The sequence below is a fragment of the Myotis myotis genome, unplaced genomic scaffold (genome assembly GCF_014108235.1).
Source record: "Myotis myotis isolate mMyoMyo1 unplaced genomic scaffold, mMyoMyo1.p scaffold_m19_p_18, whole genome shotgun sequence".
Taxonomy (NCBI): domain Eukaryota; kingdom Metazoa; phylum Chordata; class Mammalia; order Chiroptera; family Vespertilionidae; genus Myotis; species Myotis myotis.
The window spans coordinates 26,130,324-26,154,488 of NW_023416322.1; the positions used below are offsets into that span (position 1 = coordinate 26,130,324).

The 24,165-nt window shown below is 40.5% G+C and overlaps 1 protein-coding gene across 1 annotated transcript in view; it reads right to left on the reverse strand.

Annotated features, from left to right (window-relative positions):
- The window catches only part of MROH9 (maestro heat like repeat family member 9), a 57,148-nt gene that overhangs the window by 442 nt on the left and 32,541 nt on the right, over window positions 1–24,165 (reverse strand). The window contains exons 9-21 of the mRNA XM_036343903.1: window positions 22,409–22,533; window positions 21,400–21,549; window positions 20,513–20,667; window positions 19,517–19,682; window positions 16,599–16,741; window positions 15,492–15,629; window positions 13,874–13,994; window positions 11,184–11,321; window positions 8,712–8,888; window positions 4,981–5,133; window positions 4,781–4,894; window positions 4,073–4,175; window positions 1,208–1,270 (exon numbers count right to left, since the gene is read on the reverse strand). Coding sequence (XP_036199796.1) covers window positions 1,208–1,270; window positions 4,073–4,175; window positions 4,781–4,894; window positions 4,981–5,133; window positions 8,712–8,888; window positions 11,184–11,321; window positions 13,874–13,994; window positions 15,492–15,629; window positions 16,599–16,741; window positions 19,517–19,682; window positions 20,513–20,667; window positions 21,400–21,549; window positions 22,409–22,533 — 1,746 coding nt within the window. The remainder of the gene's footprint in view (window positions 1–1,207; window positions 1,271–4,072; window positions 4,176–4,780; window positions 4,895–4,980; window positions 5,134–8,711; window positions 8,889–11,183; window positions 11,322–13,873; window positions 13,995–15,491; window positions 15,630–16,598; window positions 16,742–19,516; window positions 19,683–20,512; window positions 20,668–21,399; window positions 21,550–22,408; window positions 22,534–24,165) is intronic.

Here is a 24,165-nt window from a genome sequence, read left to right on the forward strand (position 1 = left end):
ATCTGTTTCAGAGTCTGAGAAGCTCTAACTCTGAACAGCCCCACCTTTCAGAGTCCTCCTCTATCTTTTCCTCCCCCACCCCCAATTTTTATTAATTTGACTGATATCATCCAGGAAGTTTTATCTAGACATCATTAAAAGAAAAATGAAAAAAAAAAAAGAAAAAAAGAAAAAAAGAAAAAGAAAAATGGAAATATTCACTAAACATTTATGGAGGTGTCCATTATGTGCTGAGCATTTTTCTAGATAGCATAAACATATATTCATGAGGAGGTTCAGTATAGCTCATAATAATGAAAAAAGTTGGATTCAGCCTGAATGTTCTTTAATAGGGAACTACTTTACAATTGGAATATCATGAGCCCGGTTCTCCCTTTGATTCCCCTCCTAACCACCAACCTCCTCCCATCCCTGGCACTGTTATGTATGAATAAGTGAAAAAAGTTATAAAACAGTTAGGGTTGTTTTGAAAATAACCATGTAATAACTTACATTCTTTAAAAATGTCTGGGATTATATATATAACTAGAGGTCCGATGCATGAAATTCGTGCAAGAATAGGCCTTCCTTCCCCCAGCTGCTGGCACTGGCTTCCCTTTGACTCCCAGGACCTGGGCTTCCCTCGCAGCCCCGGCTTTGTCTGGAAGGATGTCTAGAAGGACATCCGGTCTAATTAGCATATCATGCTTTTATTATTATAGATGACATGCTAATATCATTATTTGCAGGTCCTGGGTTTGTGGGAAATTCTTTCTTCCTTCCTTAAAAAGAAATAGGGGAGCCCAGCCTGCGTGGTTCAGTGGTTGAGTTGACGTATGAACCAGGAGGTCATGGTTCACTTCCTGGTCAGAGCACATGCCCAGGTTGCAGGTTCGATCTCCAGTAGGGGGCATGTAGGAGGCAGCTGATTAATGATTCTCTCTCATCATTGATGTTTTTATATCTCTCTTCTTCTCCCTTCCTCTCTGAAATCAATAAAAATATATTTTAAATTATTAAAAAAAGGAAATAGGGGGAAAGAGAGAGGGAGAGAGAGAGAGAGAATGGGAAAAGGGATGCCCCTTAACCCAGTTCTTTCTTTGATTCCCCTCTAACCACCACCCTCTTCCCATCCCTGGCACCTTTAGAGAACTCATGTGACTAGAATCAAGAAAGTTAATTTATTTAGACCTGTGCATGAAGATTTCATTATACCTTCAACACTTACCCTCAAGCATGACTTCAATATCATCTTTGAGCAGTAAATGTCTACCCAATGTTGCCAAGTACCCTATACACAAAATAAAACCCCAAAACACATTATGAAAATACATTCTCTGATGTTATCTAGCTATTATCATTGCCTTCTTCAAAGCAAAGCATCTCTAGATTATCCTTGGGTCCTCTTTTAGTGCTCTCACATACTTATTAATTTAATAAAACTCTTTATTGAAAAATATGTATGTGTGTAAACATGCACACAAACTAATTGCACAGGTCAATGAATGACCACAAAGTTAAGACTTCTAGCTACCACCTAAATGGAACATGCCTAGCATCCCAGAAGTCTTCCTTATGCTCTTTCCCAATTTGCTCCTCTATCCCTCAGAATACATTCTTTTGGGTCTGCCTTCTCTTGCTCAACATGATCTGGGATTCATCCATGTTCTCTAATGGGGCAATAGTTCATTTATTTTCATTGCTACATGGCAGGAGTGGCCGTTAAAGTTTTCTTGAAGCATAGCCATGCTCATGGGCTCATAGCATACTAGTACATATCATCTCTGCCTGCTTTCACCCACACCAGTAGACTTGTGACATAGACCAGCCATTTTCAACGTTTTTTTTTTAATCTCATAGCACACATAAACTAATTACTGAAATTCTGCAGCATACCAAAATATATATATTTTTTGTCGCTCTGATAAAAAAATAATTTTGATTCACACCAGATGGCTATTGTGTTGGCTGTTGTCATTTATTTGCAGTGGTTCTCAACCTGTGGGTCGCGACCCCTTTGGCGGTCGAACGACCCTTTCACAGGGGTCGCCTAAGACCATCCTGCATATCAGATATTTACATGACGATTCATAACAGTAGCAACATTGCAGGTATGAAGTAGCAACAAAAATAATTTTATGCTTGGGTCACATGAGGAACTGTATTTAAAGGGCCAGAAGGTTGAGAACCACTAAGGGAAAAGAGGTCATTGCCCTCGATTAAATAGTTAGGTATCTCATGTTTTAAAAGTTCTTGCAGCACAGTGGTTGAAAATCACTGACATAGATCATATGGTACTCCAAGCCTGAAATATGTACTAGTGATATTTTATCTTTAATGTTGCATTCTGTATAAAATATTTATTAAAAAATTATTTACCATCTTGGAATATTTAATTAAGTCTATTTTATTCCTTAAATTATAACTTTGATTACTTTTTTCTGTTCTCATTGTTTATTTCTTTTATTTATTTATTTGTGCCCTTTTGCATCTCCTTTATAAATCTTCCATATCTAATCACTGCTTCTTAGTTTTTCAAACTACTTCTTGCTGGTTTTCATTTCATTTGCTAGTGTTTCTCAACCCTGCACTCCTTGTCCCTTACTGGGGTTTCAACAATATATATTGTCTCTTCTGCTGGTTGCAATGCAGTTTTCTTTTGTGATGGTTATATATTTTTTCTTACATGTGCCTCCTATGCTTTGGAAGCGTGTTTTTCATGTGCCCCCACTACCCCATCATATATTGACTGTGTGCTTGTATCTATATTTTAGATCTTTATTTTAAAAAGTTTTTAAGATTTTTGGAGATTTAAAAAAATGCCTATTTTTATTGATTTCAGAGAGGAAGGGAGAGGGAGAGAGAGAGAGAAACACCAGTGATGAGAGAGAATCATTGATCAGCTGCCTCCTGAATGCTCCCTACTGGGGATTGAGCTTGCAACCCGGGCGTGTGCCATGTCCCGGAATTGAACCATGACTTCCTGGTTCATAGGTCGATGTTCAACCACTGAGCAACACCAGCCGGGCATGTAGATTTTTATCATGATGTTCATCTGCTTCGTAGAAAGGTTTTATAAAATTTGTTTCTCATCTTTCTTTCTTCTCCTTCCCTCTCCTCCCCACCTGGAAATACCTCTGTAGAAAAATAATGCCATTTCTTTTTCTAAAAATTACTTATTTTTTGATCTTGCAATAGTTATATACAGAGTATAGTTTGTGGAAAGTACCAGGGTAGAATTCAGAGTAGAAGGAATTCTTTCTGGTTTGAAATTAAATTCTTGTGACACCGGATTGTGTGTGTGTGTGTGTGTGTGTGTGTGTGTGTGTGTGTGTTCCTTTCCTCCTCTCTCACTAGCACAGATCTTGAGCTCTAGTACTGGTCATAATTATTCAGTTTGTCTTCTACTGTAACTGTCAATGTCCTCTCTACAAGAACAATGTGACTGTGCATTTTCTGATTCCTCATTGCCCTGCTACTCCTTGGTGCCAAGCAGAGTTAAGTGAAAATCCCATTACCAAGTTAGGAACTCACTTCGTGTCATTCCAAATAAAGGATTGTCAACTTGGATCTTCATGGTGAGAATCTACTGGGGAAAAAACCTCTTTGGTCAGATTTGTCCAAGATTGAAAACTTTAATTATCTTCTCTTAGAATCTTCCTGTAATGCCCCCAACCCTACCTTTTGTTTTTCTACTTTGATAGCTCTTTCTCATCTGTTAGAGTTACGGTTACTGATGCCCAAGTTTTGTTAAAGATTGTGCTTGTATTTTTAGATATTAATCTTATTCCTTGGGTGGTGATTTTTTCAGCAGTGAAGGGGATTAATGAGCAGTGGCATGCCATCCTGTTAAATTTTTAAATCATCCTTCTTGAATATACTTTGTATAATAATTTAATCACACAGCTATACTCACTGTGTTGTATAAAATATAACTTCATGCTATTCACACATATTGACCTCTATTCATCATAGACACCACCATGATGGGTCCTGTCCATCATAAGCAAAACAGTTTCTAATTTTTTTCAAGGTAGACTTCTCACTATACCTTTTAAGACAAATGAGGAAATGAGAATTGGATTTTATTTACCTGTTAAAATAAGGGCTGCTCTCCTCAGGTATACTCGGGAACTCCTCAGGAATCCTAAGCTATCAGATATCAAATCTGTAATGTAGCTCCCGTGAGAAATAAACTGAGAATGAATAGGGGGGAAAACACTCTCAGTTGTTGAAAAAGTACATTTGTTCCCTTTCAGAGAGGCTTCCAGAGAAAAGGACCTAATTGCTTATATCAAATAAGGTCTAGTTTAAAACTTGAGATTTCTATGTATGAACTTTTCTGTTTGCAGGTATCATTCAGTTAATTATATGATTCGAACCTCCCCGCCCCTCCTCCCTGGACCCCCCGCCCCTGTGTTTCCAGCCTTTGGTTAGCAGTTAGCATGCTTCCAGCTGTCACTGCAGTTCATGCCGGTGTCAGAGAACCAGCTCATTAGGCAGTGACCAGATATTTCCACTTTTTCTTTTGGTGATCCGAAAAGATGTTCCTACCTTTATACCCACCCAAAGATCCATGTAGCTGGGTTGGAGGAACAAGGGCTAGAGAGGATCAGTGTTAAGGAAGAGGAAGGGGGAAATGTTAATTTTCTCTGGCCGCAAGCCCTAGCTGTTATCACCCATTTTTCTTCGCCTTCCTCCTCCAAGATTCACCCTTGTCCCTAACACCTTTCCATTGTTTTGGAGATCCTTTCCTGTTCTTTCTAAAATGCGTGGTAGGAAACACCAAGGGGCCACTTACAATATTGTTGCAGATGTTGAGCACCACCATCTCAAAACTGTAATGCTCCATGAACTGTGGAAATGTTGACCATTTTAATTCCAAGGCGCAGATTGCCAGTGTGTGTTTACATGCCTGTGAAGCAGAAGGCGGCCGATGAGCATCTCTTTGCTCAAGGCGCGTCCCTGCAGAACTAAGGAAAACAAGGTGGCAGGACTTACCATCACGACTCTTGTCTCTGTATCCTCCAGAAACAGGATCAGAGGCACCAGGGATTCAAGAACCACGGCGTTCAACATCCAGGTGTACTGGTTCATGTCCCTGAGCAGTTCACCAAAGTGCCGGATGGCCATGCTCTGAATGCCTGTGTCAGTCTGTGATTTGTGCACAGAAAAGTCGCATTTGAGGATATTTCTCAGTCTTCTTTTTTTAAACGGTGTGACATAACATTTATATCTATTTATACATGTATATGCATGTATACTACATAAGTATGTATTTTACATATGTATACACACGTACACATATGTGAAATAATTATAAGCTATTTTTAGAAAAGCTTCACTTTGGGTTTGTATAGTCAGCTCCCGGTTTTATTTTAAATAAGATTTACTTACCAGAGTTCAGATTGCCTTTCAAATGTGAACAGTAAGTTTCTTAAATTTAGGAAGACAGTATTGCATAATGTCTTAAACATAGAAATTTCAATAATCTGTTGAACTTGGAGATAATTTTTCTAAAGATACGTAGAGTAACCATGCTGCATTCAAATGCCAGAGGCTTTTGCAGCGTGGCCAGTGAATACCAATGGGAGCGCTTGGCATACTGACAGAACCAGGTTTCCCAGGGCTTGCTTATGCCAAATGGGAAGGTGATTGGATTATAAAGGTCTAGAAGAGAAAAATTGTAAGTGAGAAGAGGTCAGATTTTGAAAATATAATATTACCTCCCTGTTTTTCAGAAAAGTTTATGATTTCATATTTTAAAAAAAATCTATTCCTTTCTGTCCTCAGGAATATATCAGAAATATTCCCAACAAAAAACCCAATGGCTAATATGTTCCTTCCCAGGGGTTTACATTAATGGGTATCAAAGTCTAAACCAAAAGCAATGGCTATTAAATCATGTCATAGGGACTGGATAATGATATAAATCAGTGGTTCTCAACCTTCCTAATGCCGCGACCCTTTAATACAGTTTCTCATGTTGTGGTGACCCCCAACCATAAAATTATTTTTGTTGCTACTTCATAACTGTAATTTTGCTACTGTTATGAATCGTCATGTAAATATCTGATATGCAGGATGTATTTTCATTGTTACAAATTGAACATAATTAAAGCATAGTGATTAATTACAACAACAATATGTAATTATATATGTGTTTTCCGATGGTCTTAGGCGACCCCTGTGAAAAGGTCGTTTGACCCCCAAAGGGGTCGCGACCCACAAGTTGAGAACCGCTAATGTAAATGAACCAAGTGGGAGGCATTTAAGGAAAGCAGGGAGATGATGGAATGGGGAACAGAAGAGAGCTCTGGCCTTTCTCTCAAAGACACCCTGCTCCCACAGACTGTGGCCAAGTGGGTTTGTGGGGTCCAGTATTCCAAGACCTTTTGACATTTCATTCACAATTCAGATTTTTATGAGCAATCTCCCAGTTTAAAAATATCAAACTTATGCCCAGCTGATGTGGCTCAGTGGTTGAACATCAACCTATGAACCAGGAGGTCATGGTTAAATTCCCAGTCGGGGCACATGCCCAGGTTGCGGGCTTGATCCCCAGTGTGGGGTGTGCAGGAGGCAGCCGACAGATGATTCTCTCTCATCATTGATGTTTCTATCTCTCTCCCTCTCTGAAATCAATAAAAATACATTTTAATAAATCAAACTTATTCTGTTTGAGGGCTAAACTTAACACACCTGCAAGTTGCAGTCACCTATGGGCTACCTGTTTGACTCCATGGACTACAGGAAGACATGCTAACCACAGAGAGGCTATTCAGCATGTCCCCCCAAGATGTATACACACTTTAACATCCGATAAAGCTCAATTTTGAAAATGAAATGTATTTTAATAAACACTGCCTTTATAATTACTCAAAATATGTGTTTACTTTTTGGGAAACAGCCTGTATATATGGGCAGGTGGAAAGAGCTTTGACATGCCCTGGTACCTGTTGAAATCCCAGTTTTGTCTCCCATAGATTGAATAAGTGTGATCTTTTTTTTTTTACTTTTAATATGGAGCAACATGGTAACATAGGCTCATTAATATCCTAATACTTTCCCAATATTCTAACTTCAAGGAATGATAGGGTAAATGGATACTTGATAGAGAGGGAGAGAGAGATAGAAACATCAAAAATGAGAGAGAATCATTGATCAGCTGTCTCCTGCACTCCCTGTACTGGGGATTGAGCCTGCAACCTTGGTATGTGCCCTGATCGAGAATTGAACTGTGACCTCTTGGTTTATAGGTTGATGTTCAACCACTGAGCAACACTGGCTGGGCATAATTTCATTTTGAAAAGACTTTTTACATGGATATTCTGCCTATTCACTTTTCTTTGCCTGTTTTCTTATATGTAACCTAGATAATAGTAATAGAGTTGTTTAGAGAATTATATGAGATAATGGATGTAAATCCCTTATAATAATACCTGGTCCATAGTAAATGCTCATTAAATTTTAACCACTATTATTATTACTATTATTATCATTATGTCCTTTATAAAAATAACTAGAGGCTCAGTGCACGACATTCATGCACTCGGGAGTGGGGGTTGGGGGGAGTCCTTCAGCCCGGCCTGTGCCCTCTCGCCGTCAGGAGCCCTTGGGGGATGTCCGACTGATGGCTTAGGCCCGCTCCCCTAAACCAGCAGTCTGACATCCCCCAAGGGGTCCTTAGCGCTGCCGCAGAGGCGGGAGAGGCTCCTGCCACTGCTGCCGCACTTGCCAGCCATGAGCCCAGCTCCTGTGTTGAGTGTCTGCCCTCTGGTGGTCAGTGCATGTCACAGCGACCGGTTGTTCTGCAGTTCAGTTGATTTGCATATTAGCCTTTTATTATATAGGATTTTTTGCCACTAAATTCCTTCTTTCTATAGTTTAACACATTAAGCACCCATCCTGTTTTGTCTTCCAGACAGAAAGTATAGTGTCAATCACCAGTGACTGACAGGGTGCTTAACGCATTAATATGTGTTCTTCTTCTGTGAAATCTCAGTAATTAAGAATATAAATTTTGGTAAGATAATTTACTATGAATTAATTCTCTGGTTCACAACTCATTCCAACAACCATTAAAAATAGATTCCATTCAATAATGAAGATAAATTAAAAAATAGATTTCCTCATGGCATACCAAAGTGTTCTTACTTATTAAAATAAATTACTGTCATCCAACTTGTCTGGAACACATTTAACATACAAAATGAGGATTTTCAAAATATACAACATTTTGATGAGGTACTTTTAAACTAAAAGTTTCATATGATGATAAGAAACCCATTTGGGGCATTACATATCATTTCTAATTCCCATAAGACACCTGCTACACCCTCTCTTTTACAGTTGGGACACTGGAACACTAAGAGACTGAATCACCCACTCCAGATTTCATAGCTAGTAAGAGACAGAGCAGGATTGGAACCCAGGAAATCCAGATCCAGGGTTAACCAATATATAACCACGTAGCTACAATTTCTTTTTCATCCAAGGACAAAGGCTTTTCTTTAATTCTTTTTTCTTATGGGTAGACTTTTCCAGGTTTTCATTAAAAAAAAAGACAGTACTTACCTGACTAATACTGTTATCTCAAAAAGAAATGGTGGCCCTGCACAAAATGACTGTCTTCTGTTGACTTATTCTGGGATATAATAACATTGCCTCAGCTGGTACTTCAGCTGAACTATAAAACCTAGTGATCTCACACATCTAACTGTGTCACTCACGTGATCCATCAGAGGGAAGTAGCTGGTAGCAATTCTGGTGCACAAAGATGAGTAGGTCACCCTGTCCAGTTTGTTTAAAAGTCTTCGAAGGGTAAACAAGGCCCGAATTACAACAGTCTTGTCTTTGGAATAGAAGGCATCCAGGATGGATAACACTAAGCTGCAGACACTTTCTATCTACATATGAAAGGAGGAAAATGGTGGGGTTTGGGAAGCAGAAGGAGACTTGAGTTAGCCTTTGGAATGCACACTTCTGCATCTGGGCAGCATGCAGCGGTGTGCTGGAGCTGGCTCACAAGAGCCAAGGGTCAAAAATTTTGTGAGCTGATCATTAGAAATCACTACTAAAAATTAAATGTCATAAGTTTAGAAACAAAAACAATGGCAATAAATACTCAAAACATCGCTTCCTATTTATTTTACTATATTTTACTCTTATATGCCCTTGAGGTTATTTACCTGTATTGTATCTGTATGAAGTGCTATGGTGCACCTCTTCCCAACTCTATGTTTAATGATGTCCCTTGGATAGCTTGAAGTCAGTCATGCTGGGAGTATTTAAACCAGGGAAATAGGTCTTATTTCCATTGAGCTGATTGTTAAACATTTACCAACTTACTACTGGCAGCATGCCCTCTAAACTAGGTGACAGTGACCTGAGAGCTACTGTTTGGACATGAGAGCCACTGAGGTCCTGTGCCAGGTCATGGAAGTCAGTTGAAGATCAGAGACAATCAGAATGTAAGGCAAGGGAAAACATGAACAAGAGACACCAAAGGAGAAAAAGAAAGGATAGAAAGAAAAGTAAAAGAAATAAATACTATTTGCCAAAATAATAGCCAAAGGTGACTGTGTCTGGCAGGAAAATTGAGTCTTTACAAATGGATAGTACAGTGATAGCGAACCTTTTGAGCTCAGCGTGTCAGCATTTTGGAAAACCCTAACTTAACTCTGGTGCCGTGTCACATATAGAAATTTTTTGATATTTGCAACCATTGTAAAACAAAGACTTGTATTTTTGATATTTATTTTATGTATTTAAATGCCATTTAACAAAGAAAAATCAACCAAAAAAATGAGTTCGCGTGTCACCTCTGACACGCGTGTCGTAGGTTCGCCATCACTGAGATAGTGTATGAAATCTCTATCCAGTACTTTCACTCTCCTAAATAACCTTGACACTGAATTTCCCTTCAGGTGTTCATAACACTGGGAAGAGTGCTAGACAAGGCAATAACTAACTTTCTGTTCATTAAAAGAATGTACATCGACTTGTATGATTTATTTAAAGCAAATAGACCTTGGCTCATTTCCCTCTAAATGCAAAATGGTTGCCCTCTGACTGGCTTAAGTTTTCAGAGATTATGTTTAATGGACAAACAAGGATTTGTTATTAAATATATTATTAAACCAACAGTGGTTTATAGAACAGCTACGCTCTCAGCACTGCGCAAAGGACACTGACGTTTACAAGGGAATTACAAAACATAGGGGTACACTTAGGTTCAAACATCCTGGAAGGTCCGATATAGTGACATGACTCAGCAGGAATAATATAGGGCAATGTCAGAATCGCCTGGGGAACTTTTGGAAACACAGATGCGTGGGCCCCAACCCCATTATTTCTGATTCCATAGGCCTGACTCCGGGCCTGACACGTTGCATTTCATTTTTTTAAATTATTATTTAAAATATTACATATGTCTCCTTTCCCCCCATCGACTCCTTCCCTGCCACTCCAGCCCCCCACGTTACATTTCTTTTAAGTTTCTAGGACATGCTGATGCTGCTGGTTCAGAATTATATAAGCACAGATATAAAATCTATAAGAATAAAAGGGTAATATGCTAATTAGACCGGACGTCATTCCGGACGTCCTTCCTGACGAAAGCCAGGGCCGGAGGGAAGTCAGCTGGGTCCCGGGTCCCGGAGGGAAGCCGGTGCCGGCAACTGGGGGAAGGAAAGCACGAATTTTCGTGCATCAGACCTCTAGTATTGTATAAATAAGTGCGCATAGCTGATGTGGCTCTGAGAGAGATGAGGCTGCTAAAGATCAGAACAGTCAGTGGAATTTGACTAGAACTGACCATTGAAAAAGAAAAATGTGACTATGTATGGGTGAAGGAGAAAAGTGTTATTATCAGTGGAAGGAAAAGCTTGAGGGAGTGCTGGGAGATGGTGATTAACATGCATGCACATGTATATGTTGGAAGGGAAATTATTGTGTGTGGTTTAGTTTAGACTGTAAGAAGGGTGTTCATGTAGGGTGATGCTGATAAATTCTGAGTGCTATGAATTATTTTCTGGGAAAAATATGAATTAGGTGATAAAGCCACTAAATTGACTTAACACATTCCTTCCAGTCAACCCAGATCCCTTAGTGATAAAACATCACTAAGGATATTGAGCAATATCAAGTCTCAGACTGTGACCTGGATGGTGCTGGCAGACACAAATCACACACACGCATACCTGGTTGATCACGGGCGCCATGGTGGCGATTTTCTGCAGGCTCAGTTTGCTAACTGCAGGATTGGAGTCATTGACCCAGTTCCTGAAGAGAACCATAAATTCTTCTGGGAATGGGTCCCTGAAGAATTTGTTGAGAAGCTGAAAGAAAACAGCTAATACGTTCCTAAGAAGAGTAAAGGCCAACGCGCAATTTCTGTTTCAGGCATAAAAATCAAGACATTTTCAGTAAAACTGGAACACAAGTCACACTCAAACTCTGAATACTTATACCTATTCCCACATATATTCCCATGGTGACATCACCCCGCAGCAACTGGAAAAGGCATACTTTCCTTTTATAATCAGTAACTAATTGGTGGAGTGATAATTTGGTATCATGTGAATACTGTGTTCTCCAGTAACCTTTAACTTAATGGTTTTAAAATTGTTAATTTTTTCTTCATTCATTCATTTATTACATTGAGACTTACAAGTAGTGATTTTCTCTCTCTCTCTCTCTCTCTCTGTCTCTCTCTCTCTCTCTCAGCTTTCCAGTTTTGAGTATTACCCAGGACTTATGCATTAAAATGTTTTTAATATATTACAGTTATTTGCAGTTATTATTTCTTTTGAAACTCAAATTTGGACAGTAGGGCCCCTAACACGTTGACTCTTATGTTCTTTTGACACAATCCATCTACCTTTGAGCACTTCTTTGCTTGTGGAAAAATTAGATGTCCCAGGTTCATCTTATATTTTCCTTGCCCCCTGAAATTATCCATTTCTTTAAGGAGACAGGGTTCTATGCAGTGAGTAATGGTATTGAGACACCATTAGAAGCGGGTACTAGAGTGCACGAATTGTTATTGGCATATTATGTCTTTTTGGGTCTTTACTTGAACTAGGAAATATATATTTTTTTAGTTGTAAGTTCATTTTGACAATGCTGATATATTAAATTCAAATATAACACAGTTTGTGTTAACTTTTTACAGTTTTATGTTTGCATCATTTTTCTCTTACTTGGAAAACCTTGGTGCCTCATAATACTAATATGTGTACTTATTTGCCTTTTGCTTTATAATGCATACCATAGCTTTAAAATTATATCAACATACAATATTAATTTACCTCCTGAGTAAAAGTGAGTATTTTAAAAAATATTTTTGTCCTTAAAATATATCTCAATAAGAATGTATAGTCAAAGCACTATGTTCTAAACTTATTTGATTTCCTTCACAAATTTGTGTGTGAGAGGGAGAGAAAGAGAGAAAGAGAGAGAGAGAGAGAGAGAGAGAGAGAGAGAGAGAGAGAGAGGAGAGAGAGAGAGAGAGAGAATCATACAGTTTATTGAGAAAACACACTAAGGTCATAATAGGTAAGTAGACAAAGAAGAAATGAGATTATTCACAAAATGGAACTTTAAAGACCAAGGTGGAAACACATGATTCAAGAAAAAAAAAAAAGTAATGATTTAAACAGAGGTAATAATATTATCCTCATTTTTCATGCATTGGGATCATGTAAATTAACATTGTATGTTGATATCATAATTTTAAAGCTATGGTATATTAGGATCATGTAAAATACTATTAGAATTACTGTAAGAGCACAGGAAAGTAGCTGAATTCAAGAAAATAGTTTAATTGCCCTGAACATTCAGCAACAATGAGCTTGAGAATCTAAATTAAAAAGCCACATTCACACTAACAATTTAAAATAATATAAGCTAACTTAATTCCAAAATTAATGTGTAGAGTTTATATGAAAATGACAAAATATTGAAGAAAAAATAAAATACTATAAAAATATCAACTTTTCATAAGAAGCTCATAGCATTAATGTAATTACAGTATTTTCAGCAAAAGTTTATTTTTCCTCAAACCTAGCAAAGTTATTTTAAAATTTAACTAGAAGAACAAATATATAGGAAGGTAAAAAGTTTTAAAAAGAAGAGTTGAGGAGAATATGGTTTGCTAGATATTAACATTTATGCAAATGGCCATAATTCAACAGTGTGATGCTTCCACAAATATGAAAATAAATGGAACCCAGGAGAGTCACTCGAGACCGGCACTAGAATGTGTGCTTGTGTGTGTATGTATATGAAATAATAAAGATAAGGTAGTATCACCAGTGAGTAGTGAATTTAATGCATATTAATTAAATAATGCTTGCTTAGATAGTTAATTATTTAGGAAAACTAAAGTTAGATCCAAAAGGATTTCCTCAACTTGTTTGACTCTAGTATGGCATTACAATTTATGGTGTAATATTCATATACAAAGTAATAGAGTTCTACATCTTCATTTCACACAGTTGTTTGGCCCATTCTCACCCCCGTCCTAGAAAACCTAAAGTATTATTTAGATCCCAGATGTTACCTACTAACTTTAGTAAACTAAATTATCTCTCAGTATACTTTAACAGGCGTGCAAAGATATATGAATAGTATTTCAAAAATAATTAGTTTTTGTGCAAATCTCCAGGGAATGACAAAAGCCAACTCCTGGAGCAGGCTGAGGGTTCAACTCTCCCATATTCCTGATCTGTCTCCACCTTACCCCCTCAACCTCAGATATCTGTCATTGTCTTAACTTGTGGTAAAATAAATATTCAGAGAGGGAGATAAAAGGTCGGCGTATTGGGTAAGTTTGGGTAAGAAAAGGGAGTAAGAACTCGGTTGTTCACAGTCTCCTAATAAAACTCACTTCAGTAAGGAAAATTACTGTGATCACACCCTCCTCTGTTCTTCTAGGACCTTCCACTGAGAGCTTGTAGAGATAATGTAGGGTCTCTGGAAATTGCGGAAAGTTATGTTCAGCGAGAGTTCTGTAAAGAGGAGGCACTGTATTAGTAAAGAAGATAAGAACACTTTCTGCATCAATAAATGCTAATGGTGGTAAAGAGAGACATAGTATCTTTATATTTTGTACCACCCAGGTAACAAGGAAGATATTCTCTGAAACACCCTAATCCATGGTAAACAGCAGCCCCAGTATGAATTCTACACAGACCAGGGGGAAGGATATATACCTGGGTCACTGACAACATCTCTTAACATCACTGCTCTTTCCCGTCTCTCATCCTGTGCCGCAGAACAGAATGCCCTAAATTACGGCAACCTCCCATCAGTGCCAGACCAAAGGGAGAGAAAATAAATACCTTGGCAATTCCAGATGGCCATGCAGGTCACCTTTTGGTTATAGACTAAGTCCTTCCTTTAAATGATGCAAGAAAGGAGAGAGTTGGTGCTATCCTGGGTTACTCTGGAGAAGAGGTGGTGAGCCCTAACTCACTAAGCCATTCTCCATGACACACTTGGGCACTGGCTAGGCTCACAGCTGCCCTGACATCCTGGTGGGGATCAGATAGGTCATGGCAGGATTGGGAAGGATGAGGTGGCACAGATTCCATTTGAAGGCTCCAGGTGGGGGCTCTAATCCAGTGCTTCTGGACATTAATGTGCACACAGATCATGCAGGGAATCTTGCTAAAATGCAGATTCTGATTCAGTAGACCTGCCGTGGGAGTCTGTATTTGTAAGTCACAGGTGTTTCTGTGGCTGCTGGTCTGTGGACCACACTTTGAGTATGAAGATCCCAAATTACTAAGGACAGAGTGACTCTTAATAACTGGGGGCCATTTGCAGGGTGTAGATGAACTACACTTTTACAAAACTAGATGTGTTCCTGAAATCCATGTGCAAAAAAGAGCACCGGGAGCCCAGAGACCATTTGGAACGTACTTTCTGGGCCAGTCACAACTTCATGTGGTCTGTTATGTTATCAAGACCATGTATCCTGATTCTTGATCAGCAAATCTGACGCCTATCATCAGAATCTTTCTATTTACTAATAGACTAACTAGAAAAAAAAAAGGAATCTTTCTAGGACAAGAAAAACAAAAGTCCTCTTTCATTATGCTTTCCCAAATTTGTCTCATTGAGCACGGGTTTGATCAAACCCCTTTCAAGAGGAAGCACAGCAATTACTGACTGATGCCTACAGAGCAGGAAACAGTGAACAATCGAAAGAAAAATCAGATTCAGCTCTAGCTGTCCATATCAGAAGGAGAAACCTGTCCTGCAGAGAGAGGGACGTTAGGAATCTGTATCACCAGGTACAAGGGCAGGAAAGGGAAAACTATTCCAAAGTATAAGCCCCTCCAGATAGTGAAGAAGTAGGAACCACATGGCAATTCAACTCATTAGGAGAGATTTGGAAGTTGGAGTGGGTATTGATTAAGTTCCCACGTGGCTTCACTGAAGAAGGACAGAGAAGGTGGGACAGAGACCCAGAGCCCTGCACCAATAGAGCCTGTTCTTACTTGGCAACGAGGTAGGTCCCGTGGAGGTGAAATAGAACCTGGGAGGCCTGTTTCCAGAAATTCTTTCTCTTCAGAGAAAGGTCCACCTGCTGCAGTCCGGAGCAATTCAGCAGCACTCTCAGGGCGTCCCGGGCATAGCTAGGGCCCCAGAGGAGAGCAAAATCATCACCTGACCGTGGCCTTCCCATAGCCAAGTACATGGGACCTGCCTTTTCATTGCATCCTGGGCAGGATCCTGGTTTGGGGAAAGGGAGTATTTGAAAGGAAGGAGACTGCTAAATGCTGTTTCTCTCTCCTGATTAACTGTACATGGGGTATGGGTTTCTGCTAAAGTTGTAGCATGTACAACCTGGGATTGCTTATTTGTTTATTCACTTTTTAACAGCTTATTAGCAAAAGACGTTCAATGATGTGATACCTTGCTCAAGGTGTCTGTTGATTTTATTCCTTGGATGCTTTACGTAAGTAGCACCTATTCTCATGTACCTGATATGTATGCTTGAAAGACAGAGTAAATTAAATATCTGAATGGGACTGACTGACCATGATTTTAGAGTTCTACCTGGCCTACAGTCCATACCAGATAAGGGCAAATAGCAGACAGTTGGGTCCGTCCAGATTTTCCCAGAGAGCAGCAGAGCTAACTGTACTCTCTTGGGTAAAAGGAAACAGCTGAACCTCACCCAATATGGACATGAGCGGCAGCTATCACAAGCCCACACACCACAGAGGACACTTGTGCACATTATCTAACACGTATGATGGCCCTGAGAGAGCCCTATCCCAGAGTACAGGGCCGAGTGGGAACAGGCTGCTCCCTGTGCTCTCTCTGCGTGGTGGCCTCCCATCGTGGCAGGAATAAGCCAAGTTCTGTGGAAATGGTTCTTTATACACTGCACCCACACTCAGCAAAGGTCCTGGCTAACTTCTAGGTACTCAGGGGAGTTACTTTGCTGAAGGCATTTTACCCTTTAGAGGAGAGAAAACATAATAAATGCATACACTGCCCACAGGATTATAAAGACTCCACTTGAACCCGAGGGGGTAGAAACACTGAGAGCAGGAAGCAAGCTCTCATTCAATCTGAAGTAACCACTGCCAGCTCACATTAAGTTGTCCTCTGAATCCATTTGTGTGTTGCTGCTGTAGCAGAGTTGAAACATGAGGGCCATCAAGAGCTGAGGGAAGAATTGGGCCACCGCTTTCTTGTAAGAGCCAACGGGCAACAGTGTGCACAGGGCCTGGGACGCCTGCAAGGGACGGAGACAGAGTCAAGGATGTCACCATCTCCCTCTGAACCCAGTCAGCCTTAGTGAGGACAGGGGGAGGGACTTGGCAAACCCCATCCCCACCTCCTTGAAGCAAGCCTGAAGCATGCATGTGTTCCTTCATCCAATAGCAGCTGCTGAATCCATTTTGTGCCAACCATTCCATGGCAGTGAGGTCCCAAAGCACTATGGGCAATCCCTACCTTGCCACCAGATCAGCAGGAAGCAAGCTGGTCCCCAAGGAGGGCATACATCCCAAGGGCCCCTTCCTCTGTGGCCATGAAGACTAGTCCTACCAATAACCTGTCCTTTCTGTGCTTAAACAATCCAGGGTAATGAGATAGTAAGGAGGGGGCCAGGTCACTAACACATTGTTTGACCCACTGACCGACCACATCAGAGAAACACATCTCACAACCTCACGTTTGTAGAGCACTCTCCATTATTCTCTACTAGAGGCCCAGTGCACGAAATTCGTGCACTTGGTGGGTGGGGGGAGGGGGAAGCCCGGTCTGTGCCCTCTTGCAGTCCAGGAGTCCTTGGGGAATATCTGACTGAAAGCTTAGAACCACTCCTATGGGGAGTGGGCCTAAGCTGGCAGTCAGATATCCTTAGCGCTGCCGTGGAGGCAGGAGAGGCTCCTGCCACTGCCGCTGCACTTGGCAGCCATGAGCCCAGCTTCTGACTGAGCTGCCCTTACCCTGTGGGAGCACACTGACCACCAGGGGACAGCTCCTGAGTTGAGCAGGATCGGGCTGAAACCAGCTCTCTGACATCCCCTGAGGGGTCCCAGATTGTGAGAGGGTGCAGGGAGGTTGGCCAGCCAGAAAGGGACTTCAGGAGGGCTCCAGGGCATGTCTGGCCTGTCTCACTCAGTCCTGATTGGCCAGACCCCAGCAGCAAGCTAACCTACGTTCAGATCTCTGCCCCCTAGTAGTCAGTGCATGTCATAGCAAGTGGTTGAGCAGCCTTAGCATATCATTAGCATATTATGTTTTGATTGGTTGAATGGAAGATTACATGACTGGATACTTAGGCTTTTACTAGTGGCCTGGTGCATGAAATTCGTGCACAGGGTGGGGGGTTGCCCTGGAGCCCTCCTGAAGTCCCTCCCCTGCCGGCCTGGTTGCCTCCAACTGCCCTCCCCTACCGGCCTGCTCTCGCCACCAATGACCCTTCCCTGCCAGCCTGATCTCGCCCTCAACTGTTCTCCCCTGCTGACCTGATCACCCCTAACTGCCTCTGCCTGCCTGATCTCGCCCCCAACAGCCCTCCCCTGCTGGCCTGATTGCCCCTAATGGCCTCTGCCTCAGCCCCCACCACCATGGCTTTGTCTGGAAGGAAGTCGAATGTCCAGAAGATGGCTGGTCAACCCGGTCTAATTAGCATATTACTCTTTTAGTAGTATAGATAGGTTATATAGGATAGAATTGCTTAAATGTGGTGGAGGGGAGCCTTTTTCAGCAGGAAGAGATGCACTTGGCAGACAAAAATACATAATTCCTATATCTGGACTGATAGCCATATGCACTATACTTCCAAACCAGTCATTAGAAAATTGAACTGTTTTCTTACACCTTACACCAAACAGCTGTTGCCCTTAAAACCCCTCCTCAGCCCCACCTTAGGTTCTGCCTTCAAAGTTCACCCAGATTAGGTTCTGATTGGTCGGTTCCTATGCCAGTCAGCATCAAAAGCTCCGCCTGTTAGGTAGCCATTGGCTCCTCACACTTTTCACCCAGATTTGGTTCTGATGGGTCGGTTTCTATGCCAGTCAGCATTTCCGGGCTTATCAATGGGCCTGATCAGAGAGGTGGGCTGATCAGCCAGCCCCAGCAGAGGCCTAAGAGAAAGAGAGGCATGGCTGCTGGCCAGGCCTGGAGCAAAAGAGAGAGGCAAGTGCTGATCAATAGCTGCCATGGCGGCTACAGATCAGACCCTGCTTCTCTCTCTAGGCCTTTCTTCAGGCCTGATCCTCAGCCCCTTGGCAGTCAGTGCTGGGTCAGAGCACCTGCAGCTGTGGCAGTCAGTGCTGGGTCGCCATGACAACCCAGCACTGACTTCTGGTCGGTTAAGCCTTTGGCCGTTTTGGATGTTACAGACCCTGGGTTTTTATATATTAGGATTACATAGGATATCTCTGTAAGACTCAAATTTATTCCCAGGAATGGTGTTTTTGGTCCTTGGGAGATGTATAATGATGGACACAAATGAGATTAGGTCTTCCTTAAGATACTTATAGAAGTGTGTATGATCAGCTGGTGGCTACCTCTTTGAAACCATCTTCCACGCTGTCACCCTTGCTCAATTCTGTTTGTCCTCCATGCCTTCAGTGATATACCAGGTGAGCTCCCATCACTATAGAACTTTTCCCCTATTCTCTGTCTACATCTCTGTTGCCCACATACCACAAAGATCACTCCCTCACCTCATTCAGGTCTCTGATTAGGTGTCACCTCAGCAGAGAAGCCTGCTCTGGACAACTTACCTAAACCCTCCTTATCCCTCCCCTTTCACCACAGCACTTTGTATCTCTTCTAAGCTTCCTATCATCTGACACATGACACATTTTTTGGTTCATTATTTGTGCGTCTCACCTGAGCATAAAGCTTCATGAACAGAGAGTAGCACATAGTAGGCACTCAATAAATACGTGTTGAATGAATGAATGAGAGCAGGACTGTGAAAGGAATTATGACTGAACCTGAGGGTAGATGGGAATTTTCACCAGGAAAAAGAAACACTCGTCTTATTTACCGCCACGGGCATCATATTAGTAGCATCCAGCGAGGAGCGTCTTCTTTCCAAGAAGCTGTCTTGTATTTCCCCAGGTTTTCCTTTCAGTATCAACAAGATTGTCTTCAGCACATAGGGGGCCACACTGGACTCGTTCCCAGCTGCATGCCACATCAGTATCAAAGTGCTGCCAACACAACCCACTGTATAATGAGAATCATAAGTGGTTCATTTCCTACTAAATGCTGGGACATGAATCAGGAGAATGGTCTTGGTTTTACTTTTTTGTTTTTTAGCGAAAAAGACACTGTAGACCAATCCAGAACAAGCTAAAATTCCCATTTTCAAATGATCCTCTGGAGTCACTTGTCTTTGGAAACAGAGGAAGAATTTCAGTAATAAAAATACTGTCGACATAAAATAAATAAAATACAGTATGCAAAGCCTGCAAGTTCATTTCCTGTTTAAATATCTGTTAAGCTCAATGTGAAGCACTGATCAGCTTTCTGCCCCCAATATTGTTCCTCCCACCTTGTGACTAGTTTGTCCAGGGATAATAGAATATTTAAAAACTGGGATGGAAATGCAAATTAATATGTAAATAAACACACCAATTGAAAAAACAAACTAGGTAAAAACTAAATAAATAACTATATAAATTAAAAGATTAGAATATTAAATATAAGTGCCGTTTTGCCAAATGCCACATATTTAACTAGTGAAATGGGATGTGACTAGAACCCCAAGCTTCTAAACCTCCAGGCCGCTAGCTCTTTGCCTACATACCTGGCCTCTCTTCAAAATTATTATTGCATTGCTCATTTTAAAAACTTCTGCGTACCTCTGTGCTGGGGAATTCTTGGTATCTTGTCAGTCCATGCTGGGTTCTGAATGCTATTGCGCAGTCTCTTTGCATTTAAGTTCCTATATGAGGGCATGGTCCCCTGGAACATGTCCAGATAGATCTGACTCTGGACACTTTAAGCAAACCCTGTGGAAGGGGTGAAGGAGCCTTACTTGTCTGCTGGGACTGGGTAGTCCATAAGCTGAAAGATGACCTTCTTCGGCGAAGTACGCGTCAATAAGGTGATGACCTTCAACATAGTTTGCTTCATAATGTGAGTAGAATTCCCAGACAGTTGCTCATAAATAGTATTCACAATCTTAGACACCTGGAAAAGTCATTTCACAGGTCAAGAGGACTCTCCTGGGCATTTCTTGGACTGAAGAATTTGCTCCTTCTCAGAATAACCACGGCAGCAATTATCACACAAATAAGTACTCTTTATGTGCATGGCCACACAATGCAAAACATGTGTTTGGATGAGGAATAAACATACCTGTGCATTTATTGACAGTGGGAAAATATTTTTTTAAAAAGAAGTTTATTTTGGGAGTATAGATGACTTTATTACATAAGACATATAAGCTCAATATAGAAAACGTATAGTTCAGATATTTTAAGAAGAAAGTCAAAATGTGGAACAGAATAACAATGGAACCATATACTTCAAATTTATTTTGACAAAGTAGAAAAATCTACATACCGGGTTCTACAAATTAGGTAGCCAGCCCTACAGCAGAATGAGGGACCTTGAAAACTTTCCTTAATGGTGATTTGAATTCTAGTTGTACTATTTTATTGTTATTAGTGTGCTTTATTTAAATTTGAAGCAAATACAGGAAAATATTATGATTTGGTGTGATTGGTGGGTGAAATGTTCATTTTTTTCTAAGCTTTCTGTATACTTGAAATATTTCAGAAAAAGAGCCTCGTTTAATTAGTGACATAATGATGCAATGGCAAGGACTATATATGCAAAGAAGTAGCTATATAACAAAGGCAGCAGGAGCATTTTAGAGGGTAAGCTCTGGGCTCCCCTGCTCGTTGTCAAGGATCTTACCACGGTGACCTTGTTGGCGTGGAATTCCAGAGTCAGTTTTAGCATGGTGGCTGCCTCCTTTACCATTACAGGATTAGGCGAATTGAGTCTCATAAAGAGATTCCACACAAAGTCAGTCAGCAAGGATGGCACTAAGGTGTGTCCTATACTCTGAAATAAAAAAAGAGAGAGCCATGACCTCAGGCCTTACCTACATCAGTGTAACCTCAGACATCACGGGGAAGCTCCAGGGCTAGGGAGGGCCACATGACTTTTGTGGGCTCTAGGCACTTTTGCTGTTGTGGGCCTCTTCCTCCATTACAAAACGTTAAAAATTATAATTTACAACGGTGTTGGTATTAAGATGACTGTAATTCAAGCTAAATTATATTTATTTTTTCCCCTTGATTTTTAAAGCAATTAAAACATTTTCATCTGGGTAAGTTAGCTCTGAGGGCAGGCCAGGGAGAAGTGGGGAACCATGGCATTCCAATTAAAAGGAAATGTAAAATATTGATTTTACCCCAACTCAGCTACTCACATGTTAGAAATCATTGTGAAGCTCTTCAGCTTTGGAAATGATTTTGCTCAGATCAGAAGCAAGCATAATTAGTAGTAGATTCAGAAGAGGGTGGGGTAGGAAAAGGTGTAGAACTTTTCTCTTCCCCAGAGAAGGATCAAGGAGCAAGAAGAGAAAAAAAAGCCCATATGTCTGTAACTGAGGTACAAAAATCACAATTCAAACAATCCCCTTTTAAAGTTACGGGAATATCCATGGACCATGAAATGTGAACAAAATTACATGAGTATACATTTCTCAGTTAAGAAAGATAAACCACATTTTCTCCTTTTGTGTGTTGTGTGTGTGTGTGTGTGTGTATATATATATATATATATATATATATAGTGTATATTTTATATATATAAAGTGGAAAAAAATATTAAAATACAACTTTTGCAAAAATAAGTTGTCACAAAAAAAAAATACACATAAAACAAAAGCCATACGATGAGGCAGGGGCTAAGTTACCTGCGCAATTTTAGTTTTGTCTCCTCGCAAGATGTCAGGGAGGTATTCCGTATCCAAGAGCGAAGGCAGCCAACTGTAACTTCCAGTCTTATCACACTTTGTAACTTTGCCTTCTGCAATATTCACTGTGTTAAAGAAAGAGCTTAAGTTTTTTAAAAAATTTTATTTGATCACTGGTTCCTTCTACAACCTTGCACTTTCCAATTTCCTCTTTTTGCCTAATTCTGGAGCTCTGGTTTTCTGACTATTGACCACCCTAGTCACATAAACTATTATGACTGCACAGACCCAGAATTCATAAAGTATTTAAGAGAGGCTTCTGTAAAATGTGAATGAAGAGCATAGATCATGTTAATAGGTTGACCAGATGACCATACATTTAGACATCAGATGCATTGTTTGGGGCACTTGAAAAGCTACTGGGGAATCTGTTGGTGGAAGAGCAGACTTGGACACATTCTTTCAGGGCTGGGGGACTGTGTTGCAGGAAAGTCAGAGCGCTCAACCAAAGCCTCGGGTGTCTTTAATTCCATTGCAGGTGAGTTTTTAAATGATTTCATTTGTCAACAGATTTATAGAGATATAGTTGACATACAAAATATTTAAAGTCTACAATTTGGTAAGTTTTTATGTATGTGTATATTCATGAAAACATTACCACAGTAAAGCAAAACAGGTCATAGTCATTGCCTCCAAAAGTTCCCTCGTGCCCTTTTGTAACCCCTCACACCTGCTTCCTGGACCCACCCCCTGATCCAAAGGCAACTGCTGATCTACTTCCTATTCTAATTTTATGTAAGTGGACTCATCTAGCGTGTACTCTTTTATTGTTTGGCATCTTTCATTCAGCACAGTTATTTGTGATTCATCCATGCTGTTGTATGTATCAATAGTTCATTCCTCTTCACTGAATGCTATTCCATTGTATATAATTACTATCATCTGTTTATCTGCTCACCTGCTGATTGATGGACATTTGGGTTGTGTTTAGCTTTTGGCTATTACAAATAAAGGTGCTGTCCACATTCACGTGGAAGTCTTTATATGCATACTAGAGGCCCTGTGCATGAATTCGTGCATGGGTGGGGTCCAGCTGGTCTGCTCCAATGGGGGCCAATTAGGCCAGGCCAGTGGGAGGAGGGGACACGGGAATTGCCCCCACTCCCCATAGGGGTAGGGGGGCCAATTAGGACCGGGGCTGGCCAGGGCGAGGGGCCATGGGCAGTTGGTGGGCCAGCTCCACCCCCTGGTTGAACTCCTGGTCAAGGGGACAATTTGCATATTAGCCTTTTATTATATAGGATTTGTTTTCATTTCTCTTAGGTAAATTGTGGAATGACTGGATCATACAGTAGAAATGTGTTTAACATTTTGAGATACTGCCAAATGATTTCCCAAAGTTGTATCATTTCACATTTCCTCTATTGAACATGGTTTTATGTGCCTCCTTGTTATCTGTGCTATCTGTGAAATGACTATTCAAATCAACTACTGTTTTTTTTAAATTTGGCTGCCTGTTTTCTTATTGGGTTTTGAGTATTCTTTTAAAATTATTGGTACAGGCCTTTTATCATATGTACTTTGAAAATATTTTCTCCCAGTCTGTGGCTTACCTAGTAACAGTGTCTTTTGTGTTTGTTTGTTTTTTTTTAATAATAATTATTATTATTTTTAATCCTCACCTGAGGATATTTTTCCATTGATATTTTGGGAGAGTGAAAGAGACAGGGAAAGACAGAGAGAAATATCAATGTGAA